General features: G+C 40.8%; 1 gene segment (V, D, J or C); it reads left to right on the top strand.

The window, feature by feature from the left end:
• The first annotated feature begins 10,372 nt into the window (after nucleotides 1–10,372).
• Nucleotides 10,373–10,877, top strand: LOC127230553 (T cell receptor alpha variable 8-3-like). The segment is given in 2 exon segments: nucleotides 10,373–10,418; nucleotides 10,535–10,877. Coding segments are annotated over 2 exon segments (384 nt in total).
• Nucleotides 10,878–14,586: the final 3,709 nt, after the last annotated feature.

Here is a 14,586-nt window from a genome sequence, read left to right as displayed (position 1 = left end):
AGCACACTATTGTTTTGTCTGGAATTTTCCCACTCTTCTTTTGGGATGATGGTTTTACAACAATGTACACTGATGTACAATGATGTGCCTATGTTGTTCAGCTGGATGGCATACAAATGGCTGAGGGACTCACCTCATGCCATGTCATAAAGACCACCATCATGTCTACAGGACTCTGACTTGCTTGCTTTTAAAATCTTTCCATTAAAAAAAAATTGTTGTTTTTGAATCTTTAAAAAGTTGATTACAATGTAGCTGGTTTCTCTAAAGCAATTTCATGCACATTTTTTTTGGTTGACACTTCCCCAGGCTTATTCCCTCCCCCATTTCCCTATTCCACATTCTAAAGGAAACTTCCTTACCCCCCCAGAATCCCCATCCAATTCCAGTTCATGTGCTCTATTGCCATCCCACTCATCCCTCTTAATGATTTTTTCCCTCTCTTGGGAGGCTGACTAGCTTCCTGACATCTGCATACATTTGTAGTCAGATGATACATACAGATAAAAATTACAAGCTAAGATTTACATGTGTTTGTCTCTCACTATATTATTTTCCAACTGCATCCATTTTTTTATGCAAATTCTATCATTTCATTTTTCTTTATAGATGAATAGTATTCATATATATGCATATAATGTTGACTTTTTGGATGACCTTTGCAGATCTTGTCTGTTGGTTCTGGTATCTCAGAACCTGAACCAATTGGACAGATTCCAGTCTAATGCTGATGACAATCTTACAGCAGTTTGAGTGTATTTTTATACACAAATGTAACAAGGAAAGCAATGATCCAAAGAAGGCTGTTTGGGTTCAGCAAAACATGAGAAGAAAAACATGTAAATAAATGCCAATAATCATATATTAAGTAGTAAGATAGCAGCCTCTTCCTAGAACTTTCTGAGGACAGACCAATTTAAACACAAATTCTTGTCATGTTGTGTAGATTATATGTGGGAAACTTTAAAAGCAAGGCAAAAGGCATATCCATATTCAGATTACCCTGAAAATTGTGTTCAATAGCTATGATCTGACATCTGTTTTAAAACTATAAGACCTAAGTATGTCTTATAAATTAAATATAAATGCTTCACACAGAGGGCAGGAAATCATGTCCAAGATCAGTCCTGTGAACAAAATGCACCTGAGGTAAAGGCCCTCTGCCTTTTTCCCTGCAGCCCCTCACAGTTCCCCTAAGCAGTGTTCACAAGGCATCATTCATTTGACTCTGTTCCAAATATACAATATAAAATCTCGACCAAAATCTCATTATCCATTCTTTTGCTGAAGACCATCTAGGCTGGATTCATTTCCTAGAAATTGCGAATAGAGTACCAATAAACATGGTTAATCAAGTGTTTCTATATTATGAATTTGTTCTTCACATAAACATGCAGAAATTACATAGCTGGACCCTACAACACTTCCTCTTTCAGATTTCTGAGGATGCTTCACACTGATTTCTATAGTTGTTACATCAGTGTGTGCTTTCACCCATGGTGAATGAAGTCTCCTATTTACCAACATCTTCACCAGCATTTGATAGAACTTGATTACTTGATGATAGATTTTCTGAATGGGTGAGATGAAGTATCAACTTATTTTAACATCCATTTCAATGATGACTAAGACTATTTCAATTATTGGCTATTTGTATTTCTACATTTTAGAATTCTCTGTTCATTTCCATGGCTCATTTTTAGGAATTTATTGTTTAATGGTTCAAACCTCTGTCATATGAGTAGCTAACAATATTTTCTTTCATTTGTAGTTTGTCTCTTGGCTCAGTTAACTGCTCATTTGTTGCCTTCCTATATTTATGTTCATTAATTTATTTTTCAGACAGGATTTTATTTGGGAGGCTAAACTTGCCTAACCTTCATGATCTTCCTGCTTCATCATCCCACATTTCTCTCTTCTGTGAATGTTAACTTTGAATCTTCAGATATGAGTGTTCCAGTTGGAATGCTGACAGTGTTCTGGAAATTAGAGACGATGATCAGAGTTGAACATAGCTGTAAAAGGTGAATAATGGAGGAGTGGTTGAATAGGATGTAAGATTAAAGGGCAGGTATTGAAGAGGCAGAGGGAGAGATAACTAACATTAGAGAGCTTTAAAAAAAGTTATATTGAAACTGCTACTGCAGAAGCTTCCAAAGATATAAACATGTCTATCTACCTGCATCTATAACTATCATCTATCTATCTATCTATCTATCTATCTATCTATCTATCTATGTATTATCTACATCTATTCCTCTCTTCTCTCTCTCTTTATGTATGTATGTGTAATATGTGTATATACATACATACATACATACTGATCTACTATAGGATTACATGGTGTAACAAAAAGCACAGTGTCTGGAATGGGTTATCTCTTTGGGGTTGTTGGTCACTGAATTTTCATGAGATTCCAAACAGGCCATTGCCAATGTTCTTGGTTACTCTCAAGAACTGACAGTAAGATGCTGTTGCTGAAGTCCCCACATACTTGAGTCACAGATCACAGAGAAATCAAAATGCTTATGGACCTGAAGGCTTCATTCCTACTGGCTATATTTACAGTGCTGGAAGGTTTATTTATGCTTCCAGAAGAGAAATTGAATCATCAGTCATACCTATCAACAGACTTGTAAAATATAAAACCACTCACGTAGGAACGTGTGTCCACTAGTGCAGTAGTGACACAAACATCCTTGGAGACATCAAACATTAGATTAGTAGATTAGAGACCCATTTCACAACTAGAAACCCATACTAGGTATCAATATCAGATTCAAAGACCTGTGGCTAGACAGCGAGTAGCCTTAAGGAGAACCTACTCCAATCACTCTGATTAATGGGCATAACATTTGTCTTAATTAGGGTTCCAAGGGGGGTTCTTTGGCCAACAACCCAAATACATCTACCCCAATCATGGTACTGGAAGCTTAATTTGGTGACAAGAGATGGCCAGTTGGGACTCTGTCTTCTCCATTATTTGGCAATTTCATTAGCATACCCTGCATGCATGTATGTATTTTAGGACTTTTATACTGTATTAGCCTTCCATGCAAACATTCCAATATCCCTTAATTTTATTTACCTCTTCCTATATTCCCTCACACAACCCTTCTCTTTTTCTCAAGAAAAAGCCTACATTCCATCCATGGTTATACATTCTATTTTCAGTTCTTATTAAGACCTATCTGTTTCCTCTACTCCGTTATACTTCACCATTCTTCTGTAGTTCTTTAGAGTGTAGCTTGGTTGTCATAGACTTCACAATGACTATCATATAAGCAGAATACGTTTTTTGTAGTTCCATCCATTTGTCAGCAATTTTCATGATGCCATTTTCTTCAAAACTGGGTAATAATCCATTGTATGAATGCACATTTTCTTTATCTATTCTTCTGTGTTGCTTTTAATATCTGACAATACTACTATGAATAGAACAGCAATGAACATGGATTAACAAGTACCTCTATAGTAGATGGAAAATTGTTTGAGTATATGCCCAAGAGTGGTATAGCTTGATCTTAAGAAGGTTGGTTTCAATCTTCCTGAGGAACTGCCACTGATGCCATGGCTCTATTCTCAGGAGGAAGTGTTATTGGTTGCCATAAATTACATTTCCATTTCATGCATAGCTCTGCCTATGTTCTTGCTTTGGTTGTGGTTCAGAGTCTCTGGTTGGTCTTCATAGTTGTTCTCAAGATGCTGATGGTTATGACAATCCATAAATACAGAAGGTAAAATAAAAGTATAGATCAGAGCTTACTTCATTTCTTGATTGTCAAAATTCCAAGTATATAGAAAAAGAAAATAAACAGTTGCAAGTAAGAAAGAAGGACTGAACTTCAACCATGATTAGTCTATATAGAAAATAATCCTTTAAAGTTAAAGGACATAAAGACATATCCCAAGGGCAGTGAAGACTATCTGAGATATCCAAATCAGCATTAAAGAAGATTGTAAATGAATATTGCATGCAAGTAAGGATGCCGGAATAATCGTGAGATCTCTGAAAACAATATATCGATTACCCAACAATAAGCATATTCTTAGTATACCAATAAACTCCTGAGATAAACAAAGGATGAAGAACAAAAGTAACAAAAGGAACCAGAGCAGAAAAGAATGAGTAATGGGAGCTCTAGCACCTGGAACTGACCTGGGACCCCTTAGCCACATCCTGGGAAGCCAACCAAAGAGACTGGGGAACTGCTCTATCCCCTCATGGATTCAAACAATACTGTCTACCATCCTTATACATTCACTGCCATCCTTTCCTCACACAGACCTCCCTTTCCTAAAGGAAAGTGTCTGTCCTTCCTGTGGAGACCAGGCTCCAGTCTCTTTTTCTGCCTTCTGTTTCCCTATGCTGCTGAAGAAATCTAACAAGAGTTTAATAAGGGCAGAGAACAAAAAACATTGTATTTACAGCTGTGTACACTCCTCATCCTTGCAGACCATGCTCTCTTAGCCAGATGATGGGGCCACCAGCAGATGTCATGGTTCCCCTTCCTCACACTCCTGGGTTTGAATTCACAGAATGGGGGAGGGGAGTGGAGGTGATGTGGTTGGCAAGAGAAGAAGAGAGGGGGTGGGGAGGGAGGTGTTTGAGCTTGCTTCTGTGGTTCTTCAAGGCAGATGCTCAGAAACCAAATAATTGTGTCAGGCCCAAAGCTGCATCTCTTGTGATCTGCTCTTCATTGGGAGGAATGGACAGACTTCTTGGCATGTTGATAGTGACACTATTTCTGCAACTGACAGGTGAGTTTGTGTTTCTGGTGAGGGTAACAGAGACAGCAAAGTCCACATACATGTGAGATGCAGTTTGAAAATGTAAACACTGACTCCTGTTCACTGGCATGTGTTTCTATGCAGGAGTAAACAGCCAGCTAAAAGAAAAGAATCCTTGGGCCATGAACATCCAGGAGGGTAAAAATGTCAATGTGAACTGCAGTTATAAAACATCCATAACTTCCCTACAGTGGTACAGACAGTTCTTAGGCAGAGGCCCTGCCATGCTAATCTTAATACGTTCAAATGAGAAAGAGAAACAGAGTGGAAGACTAAGAGTGACCCTTAACACCTCCACCCAGAGCAGTTCCCTGTCCATCACTGCTGCCCAGCCTGAAGATACTGCTGCATACTTCTGTGCTACAGAGGCACAGTGTGCAGCAGACACCTGCAGCCCTGACACAAACACTCAGAGCTGTTTCCTAGACCTCAAGAGTGGGTGGAATGGTGCTTATGTCATTTCTCAATAAGAGTCTACTGGAAATGAAAGAAAACTCTTCCAAGATTGTGATTTTTGTTTTTTTATTTTATTTTCCTAACCAGTCTTGTAAGGGAAAGATATAGGTATCAGAATTCTGATACCCTGACATCCCAGGATGAAGAAGGTACTGACCTACACTATAGTGACACAGAACTACACTTGTTTAGTCCAGAACTTGGGAAAAGGCCAGGCAGATTCCTTCAGCTTATATCCTCTTTTACCTTTTTCTGTGGATGAAAACAGAAAGGCTTAAAGTCACAGTACTAAAAAAGGAAGACTCTCCACATAGCACTACTTCTAAGCTTGAAGACCTCTGTGCCCTCTCAGACATCTGCTCCAAGACCTAGGCTTCAGGAAATATGTAAAGGCCTCCTTGTCATTTATTCTCCACAAATCAGTAATTACCCCATATCAATGACCTCCTTCCAAGCAGTATCATGGAAATAAACCTGTGATTTATCCAAAGGACAGAGATTCCTGTCAGTCTGTTTCTCTGCCCCAAACAGTTGCCTGTTCACTGACATAGGTCTACAGAGCTTCCCTTACATGAATCTCAAAGGCACAGCTGGGCAGGGAGCATCAGGATTCTAGTATTGGGTGTTATGGAAAGAGTCTGCATAGGTGCACACACTTTTCTGAAATAGTATCATTTTCATAAAAATATAGCCATGTCTTGATGTCTTCTAACATAGTCCTATTTTAGACCAAGATGGTCATGTGTTTGCTGTCCATGTCTTCCTCAAATTGTTAGAAAAAATTCTATATAATTAGTACCTTTATGTTATCAATCTATCTGGACATCATTAACATCAATTCAATTTAAGACCAGTGTCCTTCAGTTTAACAATGTCAGGGGATGCTGTCAGAGCACATAATTTCTTCATATTTCGGCGTTTTCCTTTCTACCTTGTAAACCTTACGTTTTTACTAGAAAGCACACATGTTTCTAAAACAAAGCAGTGTTGTGCTGTTAGCTCCAACCCTTGACACCCCTTCCCCAGACTTCCTGGATGAGGGGTACTGCTTACCATCAGGATGTTAATGTTTCTGTTACTCACCTTGGGGTTTTAAAGACAGAAAATATAAGCACAGAGCTCATGAAAATGTAAGCTTGTTAATGTCCAAGCAGTCCCATTCATGTCACTGCTGAAAATGTCCTCAACTCCAGATTGCCACAAGCTCCTTTAACAGGCCCCCACACTTCACCCAAGTGACAACAATGTGGAGTTGTGTCATTTTCTCCTGAGATTTCTCAGGAGGCTGGAATAATATAGTCACAGTGTGAATCCTCCCATGTTTTGCTTCTTTCACTCAGTCACAATACTGCAATTCATTAATTGTGTTAGCTGTCAAATCAGCACATGAACACAGAAAGAAAATATTGTATGTACACAGAAGAGTGTTTCTTAGGTAAAAGCATAAAATCCTGAGCAACATCTGCACCCCACGCCATGCAGCTGGGGAGGGTGGTACTCAACCAAATGCAGCTCATGGTTTCCAGCTCCAGGACAAGGACAGGACTTCATAAACAAGTCCACACCAACCAGGACTGGCAATAGGCAGCTGGGCACTATTAGGACTGCTTTGTGATGAGAGAACATGGTCCTTTTAAGTTCCATGGAAGACTGAGTGGGACTAGGACCCACACACAGGCTTGGGGCAATGGGATCTAAGGGGAAAACACAGTCCCACATGCCAGGGACCTTGTGGAACCAGGCAGACATGTACTACTATGGTGAGCAACTATATGGTGTGGTATGGGAGAGACACACACACACAGAATGGTTTATGTCCCATGGACAGAGGCATGTCTGAAGAGATGGAAGAGGTGATAAGTGAAAGGGGTGGGCAGTTTAAATGCCACCTTGGGCTGTGTTAATGTCTGGGCCTGGGCTGCTACTGGGGCCCAGGTCTGGGTTCATGGCTCTGATGCAGCCATGGACGCTTTTGATGTCCCTGGGTCTTGATACCACCAAAGGCAGAGAGGATAGGGCTGTAACAAGTTGTCCCTGCCCTCACTGGCTGAGGACTCAGGAGAGAGGCTCCTACACCTCACCTGGGAAGCTCTCTAGAGTCACTCTGTAGATAGGGGCTCAGGTGAGCCAGTCCTGAGGACATGATTGGGGCATAGCTGGTACAAATTCCCTCATCTGTGGTGTGGTGTTGGGAGTGAGGAACAGACACCCTCCTCCTTCATCCCTATCACCTCTAGCAGGTAAGTGAATTGGCCTTCCCTTTACCAGCTGCAGCACTTGGGAAAGTGGCCCCTGCACCCTGTCTGGGCAGCACAGTGGAGCTGACCCTGTTTACAGTGGCACAGGTGCACTAAACAGAGTGAGCATGAGCATGAGAGATCTAGCCCCGCCCCTCATCTGACACATGGTGGTATGGGAAGGAAGAGATGCCCTCTCTGACCCCTCTGTGCCTGAGGTGGGTGGGAGAGCTGGCCCTGAGGTTGTAAGAGTGGGAGAGCTGCACCTGCTCCTCACCAGCTGCAGCACTCAGGAGAACAGGCCCTGTACATCCCCTGGGCAGGTGAGTAGGGTCAACTCTGTTGGTGGAGGTGTGGGTGAACTAGGTCTGAAATTGTGAACTTGTGAGAGTGGTCCCTACTACCTGTCTGTCATGTGGCACCATGGGATGTAATATAGGAAATGACAACCAACACTAAGGACTGTTTGAGGGCTTCTATGGAAACCTACTATGATAAGAGCTTCTTAAAATATATACACATATGAAAGAAGCCTCAGCGGAGTCACCAAATAATGGGGGAAACAATGCCCCAACTAGATATCTTCACTACTATTGTCAACCTTCTAGTTACAGGACAGGGTTACATCTAATCAAACCCCCCAAAAGTTAAGGTTATTGCCAATCCTATTGGTTGTTGCCCACAATCTGTTGGCAAAGCACATTGCTAATGTGCTAATACATATCTTACTGAACATGGAGAAGATGAGTGGGTGCTTTCACCACTGCTGACTAGTTTTCAGGATATTAGAAAACTTTTTCATAAGCCAGAGGAGAAATGTAATCACCAATCCTTTTATATTCTTTACCCTTGACAAGGTTCAACCTTTGCTTAATCACTCCTATCTGGGAATTGGTAAGTATTGTTGGCTGTGCCTGAATCCTTGATCTCATTGCTACATAGATTTACGAACCAGTCAGACCATCAGCCCAACAGCGGAAAAAAAATTGTAACTGGGTAAAGCCTATGTTAACACTGGGGGACTACTGGGAGCTGGAAACTGCCTGGTGTTCGGGGCCTTTGACCTACAAGACTCACTTTACTTTGATGCTTCTATTCCTCTCTCCTGGTCAATTATCATCATCAGGAATACTTTATGGCCTCTGAGACCACTTGGTGGGCATGCCCAAATGGTGTACCTAAATTTCCATTTTCCAAGGCATTCCAAGAAATCCCTCCTGTGTGTGCTAGTGCACATCCTGCCCCAGGTGTAACTATATGGTGAGAAGAAGAGAGAGCACACTTTGAGATGAACCACAGGCTTTAAGGCTCAAGAAGTGAGGGACATCTCTCCCCATTCCACTTCTGGTTGGAGCCTATATTGCTCAGGCAATTGCCATAGGGATATTAATCCTTACAGACAGTGATCAAACTTTAGGGCATTCAGTAAACAAGTGGACCAGGATTGTTGTATTTAGGATGTCTATTGCTGTGAAGAGACACCATGACTATGGCAACTCTTTTTAAGCCAAACATTTAAGTAGGGCCGGCTTGTAGTTCAGACATTTAGACATTATCATCATGGTGGGAAACATGGCAACATACAAGCAGACATAGTGCTGGAGAAGCAACTAGGAGTTCTACATCTTGGTCTGTAGGCAGCAGAGGGAGACACTGTGCCACACTGGGTATAGCCTTAGCATAAAAGAAGTTAAAGCCTGCTTCCACAGTGACACACTTCCTCAAACAAGGACACACCTTCTAATAGTGCCATTACCTATGGGCCAAGCATTCACACACATGAGTCTCTGGGGGTCATAACTATTCCAACCACCACAAGGACTTAGGGATATTAGAAGGTACCAAATCCAGATTAGGATAAAAAGTAGACTCTTTAGTAGAATCAATTCTAAAAGCCTAAGGAGCCTTAGCTCTTCCCTTCATGAAATCAGTAGGGTTATGTATAGCTTCTGAACAAACTGGTTTCCATTTCAACCAGTCAGTGAGAGGGCTCTCTGCATATGAATTGTGAGAGAAAATGTGGATTTCTTCTGTAAGAAGGAATCCTCAGGAAAACACACTGCTAATGATTTTTTGTTCTCAGTTAAACATGGGGTGGTGTAGGGGTAGAGAATTGAGGAAGGAATGGGGCAGGAGGAGAGATGTGGGGAGAAAAATAAGGACATCTCAGATCCAAGAGCCACCTGGTCAGAAGGATAAGACAGAACTTCAAACTGATTCCATTGTTCTGGCTCTCTAAAAAAAAAATGCTATGAGAAAATGCCTGGAAGGCAGGATTTTTCTCTGGATTCAAAGATTCAACAAAACACACTTTGAAGATCCAGTCTCTGGATTTTGACAATGTTTAGGCAGCAGGGCTTCTTGCAACTTATGTGTTTATATTCAAGTGGTGATGACCTCCAAATTTAATAGTTTTAACATATGGCCATTTTTTTCTAAAGAAAATTACCCTTCCATTTTGCATGTCCTGTTTTTCATTAGATTAGGACTCAACAAACACAGCACAGATTAGTTTAGGAACATGAGGTGTGTTCTACACAGAAAGAAGACATAGATTTGCTTCAGCGTCTTTATCCTGAGCCAGAGGGCGATGTTGAACAGATTAGCTGCTTCCATATCTACAGTTGATCCCCACTTCCACTCAGTTGCTCAATGTATCTGGATGAGTTCTTAGAACATCTGATAAGTGAAGAAGTGAAAATAGCCAGACGCCAGAAAGTTCCCAGTACCAGGGCCACTTCTACAGGCTTATTTTAGAATTTTTTCTAAAAGTGGAAGGTGTCTAGTCAGATTTGTGCCATTGTCTTCAAGAACTGGGACTTCAGCCACTTCCCTGCATGTGCCAAGCTTTTCCAGAAAGGCAGCAGAGGTGTTCCCAGTGCTCAGCCATGCTTCCAGTCCTCATCTCGTTCCTGGGGGTGCATTTTTTCCTGGGTGAGTAAAACATTCTCATTATTTATGTATGTACATGAATCAGTGTTTTTCTCACTTGAATTGTAGTAAGAACATTTTTCTCCATGAAGTCTGCATCACATTTATTGATTTTGCAGGAGACATCCAAGCACAGTCAGTTATTCAGCCTGATTCTTATGTCTCTGTCTTCGAAGGCAACTCTGTGGCACTCAGATGCAATTGTTCCTATGGTGGAGCTTCTTACCTCTTCTGGTACATGCATCACCATGGCCAAGGCCTTCAGTTTCTCCTCAGGTACATTTCAGGAGACCCTGTGGTTCATGGCGTGAATGGCTTTAAGGCTGAGTTTCAGAAGAGGAAGTCTTCCTTCCACCTGAAGAAAGCCTCTGTGCACCTGAGTGATTCTGCTGTGTACTTCTGTGCTCTGAGTGTACAGTGTCTGGGGCTGCAGGGGGAGCTGAACACAAACCTGTAAGATGCTGGAGAGGACTGTGGCTGAATGATTTTGGATCATCCATGCTCCTGTAAGTAATGTAAATAAATGTGTTAGTTCCCCAAGATGGACTTGTCTGCAGTCATTGCTTTGGTCTGTCATTGGTGCTCCATCTGCTTCCAGGAAAATTGGCATAGCTGGGTGAAATCATACAATAATTCCTGAGGTATGTTTGCTTCCCTAATGGTTGTTTAGTAGACTTTCTTAATGATTTTTACTGACTGGTTCAAGTCTCCAAGAGACTTGAAGATACAACTTAGTTACACATAAACAGTGACTGCAGTGGATGCCTATGTAGTGTGCACTAGAGGGACAAATGTTGGCTTCTTCCTACTTCAGACTGAAGATTAGTGTTAGGAAGTGTAACAGCTTATGCTCACCACCTCAGGAGCCTTAGAAACACTCTCCATCTGTTTGGAAGCAGATGCAGAAATCCAAAACTAACCAATGGGCCAAACTCCTGGACTACAATCAAAGTGAGGGAGGAACAAAAATATGAACAAAGGAGTCAGAACTATGATGAGGAAACCCACAGAATCAGCTGACCCAAGCTAGTGAGAGATCAATAACTAATGTCTGACAAATGGGGAACCTGAATAAGACCAAACTAGACTCCCTTAATTTAGGTCACAATGATGTTTCTGGGACAATATCTGAGGCCACTGGCAGTGGGTACAAGACCTAACACTAATGCACAAACTGACTGAGTGGAGCCGTTTCTAAATGGAGACATGCCATGCCCAGCACAGACACAGGGGTGTAAAGGTGGAGAGGTGCCTTGGTTCTGCCTCAACTAAATGATGGGACAGACTTTGTAGACTTACACTAGGAGGATTTACCCTCTCTGTGGAGCAGATAGGAGGAGCAGGGAGTGGAGAGAATGGGAGGAGAGGAGAGAGGGAGAACTGAGGTCGGAATGTAAAAAATACATTAATAAAATTAGATAAAAATTTAAAAAATAAATTTGCATAGCCACAAAAAAGATATTAAGCTTATTACTAGATTATGCTAGGAGATATATTAATAAAGAAACATATGCTTCTAAAACAGAAGGAGCAAACAAAGAAAGAAAGGAAGGAAGGAAGGAAGGAAGGAAGGAAGGAAGAAAGAAAGAAAGAGGCTCCATCAAGTTCAGTCAACTTGACTCAGGGTGGAATTACCATGAAGAGAATCTCAGTATGGACTCATCTGGATTATGTTTGTGTGTGAGCATCTGTGGCAGATTTCTATAAACCCTGTAGGAAGATACAGCCTGACCATGGGCAGCTCCTTTTCCAGATCTGTCGTGCACTCTGAGTGAAGTGGAAAGACTGAGTAGAACATGTCTTGGAAGCATTCTATGCCCTTTTTTTCCTGATTATGGGTATGGTATGACAACTTCACTCAAGCTTCTGTTGCTGTGACTTCCATGCTATGATGAACTGCAACCTGGCATTGTTCGGTCAAATGAATCCTCTATCTACTAAGTGGTCCTGGTTAGGCTGTGTTGTCATAACAACTTGATAGGGAAGTAGGATGTCATCCTTACACCAGCTCATGGCTGCTTTGTTAGATTTGGAGCACAGAGTATACAGACAGAAGGCAGGAAAAAGACCACCGTCTGACCTCAACAGATGAAAGTACTTCAAACAGTAAAGGACAAGCACTCTTTCATGGGAAATATAGGGCTGCAAGGAAGGAAGAGGTACTTAGACTTTATAGAGGGAATTGGGATGAGGAATTTATGCAGTTCCAGGAGGCTACGTGCAAGTCTGCAGCCTCTCATTCTTCGTGCTGTGTGCTCATTTGAGACTATTGGGCTGGAGAGATGGCTCAGCCATTAAAGGCTAGGCTCAAACCAAGAATATAAGAAAATGACTGTTGTGGGAAGCAGGCTGTTTCACCAAAACATTTCCTTTCTGGAGCTCACTTATAATGGTTGGAGCCAGAAAATCTGTGACCTTATAGGAATTCTGTTTTGACAACTGAGGCACAAGATCATGTGTGATCAATGCAATATTATTTCTTCTTCAGTAAGTGTGACCAATGCCCATAAATACACAAATGTAAAAGTGGAAAACCTCAAAGCTTTATAGAGTTATATTTGCCATTTGAAAAATTATGACATCCTTTAAGCATATTCCTCTAAATTAATACAGTTATACTCAAATGAAATTTCAGATAACATTTAAAACATTTATCAATAAAATCGTCATCATTTTTCTTGTTTGTCGACTCAGTGTTATTCCCTTTCATTCTCTGAAAACAAAGTTGGTGAACCTCAAATTTGTGCTTTGCATTTCTAATATACATGTGTATGCTAATGCAGTGTAGCTCTGTTTTAAAATATATTCAATAATAAAGCAATGTATGATGATTGTGAGGTTTATTTTGTTACTCAAAACTTTGGAGACATGGAAAGTCGTAATAATCTCTTTCCATGTTTTTTAACCACTATGCATCATATCAATTTAAAATATGCAAAATATCACTTTTGATGGGCATTTGGGCATGGCAGTGCCAGCAGAAGTAATCAAAGTCTAAGTCAGAAGTGGGGTTCACAACGGGCAGTAGGCCACCACCAGTCATATTTCCAAGGTGTTGCTTCAGCCCTGTGTACAGCTCAGTCTTCTTTATCAGGCATTGCCACCTCTCCACCCAAGTCAAGTGTTCAGCCAAGAAGGACCAAGACCAACAGGCCACCTGGAGTTAGAAGGAGCATGTAGTAAGCAGGAACCAATACTTACTGTCATAGTTACAACAGTCACTAAGATATGAATTTTAAGTGTCCTCAGTTCTTTTACAATCTAGATAAGTCTTATGAATCAGTATTGTGTTGCTATAGCAATGTTCAGAGTGATGCAGATGACCTTTACCTTTACCTGCTTTCTAAAGGAGAGTTAGAAATTTGATGTAATGTTTTCCTAAAGAAGAAAATATTATTAACCCTTTGTTCAAGGAGAAATTTCTATGCTTTTATCAGAAAGACTATACAAGAAATGTAATTCTAGCTATTTCCCCGTTTATATAGCAGAGCAGAAATTTACACACCCAGAGGTTTGCTCTGCTTTAGGATTAGCACTTTTAAAAACTTCCCCATGGGGTTCCATCAAGATGGCCAAATAGATAAAGATGATGTTTGACACCAACCCTGACAACACAACTTTAATAACTGGAATCGACACTGTGGATGGAGTGAAGTGACTACCAAAGATTGTCTCCTGACCCTCCAATGGATGTTATGTGCACATACATACATATAATGAATGCATGTAATAAAAACTGTGTGTTGCTGTCATATTGCTCTTGAAGAAGTTATTATACCTTCATTCTTGAAACTCCCTTTATGATCCCTCTAAAATCCCCTCTTAATTGCTGCCTATATTTCCTTATTAAACTATGTGCACTCAAATGTTCCTTTCAAGTTTGGATACTAAAATAACTCAGTGAAAATTTTAACACAGAGGTATACCCAGGAGGAAAATACATAGAGTGTTTAGCATCAAATTTTCCATGGCTAGATGAAGACAAGAGGCAAGAATTGCTTTTTTTTTTTTATACAAACATAGTAATGGCAAGTCCTGGAAGATTGTAGCATCATAGGTACTGTTAGTTGTGATGAATGTTTTGACTCTGGTTACTGTTTTTGTGAAAGGTGACATGGTACTTTCAGCTTCCGATGTGTATTGCAGTGATGATGGTTAATTACTGTGGAGA

This window comes from Phodopus roborovskii, unplaced genomic scaffold (genome assembly GCF_943737965.1).
Source record: "Phodopus roborovskii unplaced genomic scaffold, PHOROB, whole genome shotgun sequence".
NCBI classification, from domain to species: domain Eukaryota; kingdom Metazoa; phylum Chordata; class Mammalia; order Rodentia; family Cricetidae; genus Phodopus; species Phodopus roborovskii.
The sequence above is the reverse complement of the archived record's forward strand: the minus strand, read 5'-3'. Positions and strand labels throughout refer to the sequence as shown.